A 3,914-nucleotide genomic window follows, 5' to 3' on the forward strand; every position below is an offset into this window, starting at 1 on the left:
AGCTGACGCAGCAGTGCCAGCCGGTACCGCTGGAAAGTGTCGCTCCTGGCTCATTGAATATCCAGCTCCTCCTGGATCTTAATGGGAACTCTGCACTTGGCATTTTGACCGGGAAAGTGTTTATTGCTACAGAGGTTTCCGGTCTTCTTGTATTATAAAGAGCCCTAGAAATCGATCTGACAAGGAGATTCTGTCTTTTAAGAGCAGCGATACAAGGCAGGTTCCCATGAGCTCTCAGCCCGTGTCTGCTTACAGCGGGGTGGGGATGGGGGCAGGATGCTCCCCAGCAAGGAGCCAGACCTGGTTTGCAGGAGCTGGTCATGCTGGGGATTTTTCTTGGAGCTTTGATGAAGGAAACTCGTGAAATGCCTTCAAGGGGAACGTGCCTTCCCGTTCCAGATTGGCACAGCGAGCCTTTCCCATGCAACCCACTTGCTTAGAGGGAATGACACGGATTGCTCCACGACTTCTAAGCCAAAGAGAGTCTGGGTGCTTTTTCTCTTGCTGCTCATTATTACTAGGTTTTCTGATTGTGTGGTTCTTTTTTTTTTTTTCCTTTTAACCTACGTGTTCATCATTTGGGATTTCGTTTTCAGCACTGTGTTTCTAAGCTCGCTTCAGCAAATAATCTCTAAGTTTTTACAGCAATCGGGTGGTGGCAGCTGGGTCAGGAGCTGCCTGGTTCTTTCCCAACCTGGGAGGCAGAAGCCAGTGAAAAGGGGTGACCCACAGAGATCTGGAGATGGTTTATTGAGGTGCCCAAAGTTGTTCTGGGTAGGGTTTGGCTTTGCTCTACTGCTACAGCTCGAGGTATGTTCGCTGCTCTCTTCAGCCCTTGCTTTCAGAGGCAGAAGGACAGACACGGAGAAGAATATTTATAATTTTAACTTGGCTGGATCTGCGGTGTCTCAGCCGGTGTGTCCCACGTGGGCAGAGAGAGGACCAGTTCCTCCGAGCACCCCAGTCTGCATCCACTGCCCCGGTACTGGGCTGGATGGCAACCACCTCCCAGCCCAGGCTGGGGAGCAAAGGAGAAATCCTCCTCTGGGTGCCGCAGGCTACAGAACAGCAGGAGACTCACTAGGAACTTCTCCGCCATGAGCCGGGAGAGACTTTCTGCCCTGATCCTCAGCAGAGCAGAATGGAGCCAGCACAGCCTCCACAATACTTTGAGGTTATTTTTGTGAGGTTTTTTTGGTCTATTCCCCACTACTTCTGTTTTCAGCCGGACTTCCTCGAGCTGAAAACAGGTGGCTAGTTAGCTTAGGCGAAACCTGTTGGAGTGGTGGCTCAAATCCCTGCTCTGTGGCAAACTCGTCCTGTCCCTAGGCCTGGGGGAGGCAGCACCTCTCCAGAAGTCACTGTAAAACTGAGGATGTCATGCTTGCTTTGCCATCTCTGTGCTGAGTTTTCGGAGTATCTGACCATGCTGCTGCCACCGCCGCTGCTTTGTCACACACCAACACCCACGGGGCTCGAAATTCTCCCTGGCTTCCATCTCTCCTCCATTCCTGTCCTTCTCATTGGGGGCATGCCCAAGGCTCTCCAGCATGCTGCTGTCCTTGCCGCTCCGCTGCCGTTCGTGGCGGGGCCGCCTGGCGGGCGGCATGGGAAGCCGTTGGGAAGACACGATCCGATGCAGATGAGCCAAGCACGGAGCGCTTTTCCACCTTGATTTGTAGCGCAGCTGTCGGAGATGGTAGGACAGGAAGGTTCCCTGCTCTTTGCGGAGCTCCAGCTGTCCTGCTCCATGCAGGAGGTGCAAATCGCACCTGGAAACCGATTCTGCCCCTTCGTGGCCGAGACGTGCCTCCAGGCTGAGCAGCGTGAGGCAGCGCGGCCAGTGCATCTCAGAGCAAGTCGAGTCCATCCCCTGGCAGCTCTGTCTGCCTCGACGTGAGCGTGACGAAGAGTCGGTGAGAAGCACGAGGGCAGCAGGGTCACGAGGCATCGGTCTCCCCAGCAAATTTTTCCTGAGAAGGGGCGAGGGGGTCTTTTGCATCCTTGCAAAAGGGTGATGACTTCCCCAGCAGAGGCTGTGACGGGGAAAGGGAGGGTGAGCACAGAGCAGCACCGACACCTGCGGGCTGAGCCGTAGGAGGAACATCAGCCTTGAGCAGGGAGAGCAGCCAGAGCTTGACATCTCCATACCTGAGCTCCCCGAGAAGCTGAGGACGATTCCTGAAAAGCCTCCCCTGCTTCCCTGCATCTGCATTCCCTTCCCCTGCCCCACGTCGCCACGGTCGGCTGGATCCCTGCCCCTTCCCTTCTTTTGTGTTGGAGTTTGTTTATGATCATGGCGGGTGCTGGAACATTTGCTGCGTAGGTTCCTCTGGCAGCGTTTGCTCATTTTAAGTCCACTATTGGAATCGCTGACACGCATCTGCTCTTCGGATTTTCCTTTTTTGTTTCGCTCTGATTTACACATTGAAAATGGGGCCATCACGGGAACACTCTCATTTTACTGTTTTCTTTTATTTCCTTGAGTTTTGTTGGTTTGGTTTTTTTACTTCCAAGGACACAATTTCGAGCCCTGAATTCTCTTCTAACCTCCCTACTTTCATTGCAGATCTTACATTGTAATTTTTTTTCCCTCTTCCTGTTTCTTCTTTCTTCTAAAATGTGCAACGACTGTGAATTTTAGTTATTATTAAATGAGATTCTTCTCCTGCTGTCTTGTCTTTTTAGGTATGCTCAGCCACCCACCAATCCCCGTTTCCGAGCTGGCTGAACACACAGAGCATCTCAAAGCTAATGATAACCTGAAATTGTCCCAAGAGTATGAGGTACGAGCAAGAGTGAGTGCTGTGCGTGGGTTTGCAGAGCCAGGGAATTAGGAAATTCAGGCAGGGCCTCGTCCAAATAAACATAGCTTTGTTTCAAGGGTCTGATTAGTTGAAAGAAAAAAGCTGTTAATATTTCCAGAGGCAAGTACTTGCTCAGTGCTTTGCTAAGTTCAGCTCCAGATCGCGAAAAGGAGGCTGGATCCACGAGCTGGTTTTAAATAGCCAAAGAGGGGGCATCTCTGTTAGAGTCTGAGCCCCTTTTGTGAAGGGGATGAGGATTTTTAGGCAGCTGGGATGGGGACTGGTCCTTGGGAGTCCCCAGCATGGAGAGAACTCCCGGCCCAGGGCTGGGATCTCACGTTAGATAAAACCAACAGTAAGTTCTCCACAGCCCGCGCCGTCAGCAGCCACCGAGCTGAAGTTGAGAAAACAGGGAGATTTGTGCCTTTCTCCTCTTACCTGGGGGGGTTGTTGTGTGTTTTTTTTCTCTCACACAAACCTGCTCCTGTGGCTGCGCCAGCGCTGGTTAAACCCCCAGGTGAGCGCCCTGCACCGCTGGGTGTACGGGCTCGCTTCCATTGCGCGTTGAACAACTGAATTTTTCTTTTTGTCTTTGCTCAGAGACCTAAAACACCCCGATATTTTTAGACTAATAACTAGTCTAGACTGCCTGGTTGTGTTTGCCGGCAGAGAGCGAGGGGATATTTTCTGCACAAAGGGCCGCGTTCCACGGGGCTGCTTTCTCCCCGGTCCGGCTCGCCGATGTCGGCGTGCACGAAGCAGCTCCGCGCCCGCGGAGCTGGGAGACGTTTGCTCTGCTCGGGGTCTTTGCACCCCACGTCGGGGCGCAGGGGGAGCAGCAGCCTGGTAATATACTCCATCCAGATTTCAAAGCCTGATTTGCATAATGCAATATCCCAAGTGCCCTGGCTCCGTTCCAGCGCAGCCTCCTCTAGTGGGAGAGCCGGAGCTAAACAAACAGCGCTAATGAAATGAATGTGAGGCGAGATTAGAGGGATAGAGAGCAAACAGACACATTACAACAGTATAAATACCCATTAGTTAGAAAAGCTCTGCAGCCAGAGTGCAAGAGGACGTTTGTGTCGGGCGGGTTTGTACCAGGGGTGC

The 3,914-nt window shown here is 52.5% G+C and overlaps 1 protein-coding gene across 1 annotated transcript in view; it reads left to right on the forward strand.

Moving 5' to 3' along the window:
• LOC104276466 (receptor-type tyrosine-protein phosphatase S) overlaps window positions 1-3,914 on the forward strand; it is a 17,706-nt gene that overhangs the window by 1,580 nt on the left and 12,212 nt on the right. Inside the window, exon 2 of the mRNA XM_009872791.1 lies at window positions 2,689-2,786. Within this exon, the coding sequence (XP_009871093.1) occupies window positions 2,691-2,786 (96 nt within the window). The 5' untranslated portion in view covers window positions 2,689-2,690. The remainder of the gene's footprint in view (window positions 1-2,688; window positions 2,787-3,914) is intronic.

The sequence above is a fragment of the Apaloderma vittatum genome, unplaced genomic scaffold (assembly GCF_000703405.1).
Source record: "Apaloderma vittatum isolate BGI_N311 unplaced genomic scaffold, ASM70340v1 scaffold31227, whole genome shotgun sequence".
In the NCBI taxonomy this organism is placed as follows: Eukaryota; Metazoa; Chordata; class Aves; order Trogoniformes; family Trogonidae; genus Apaloderma; species Apaloderma vittatum.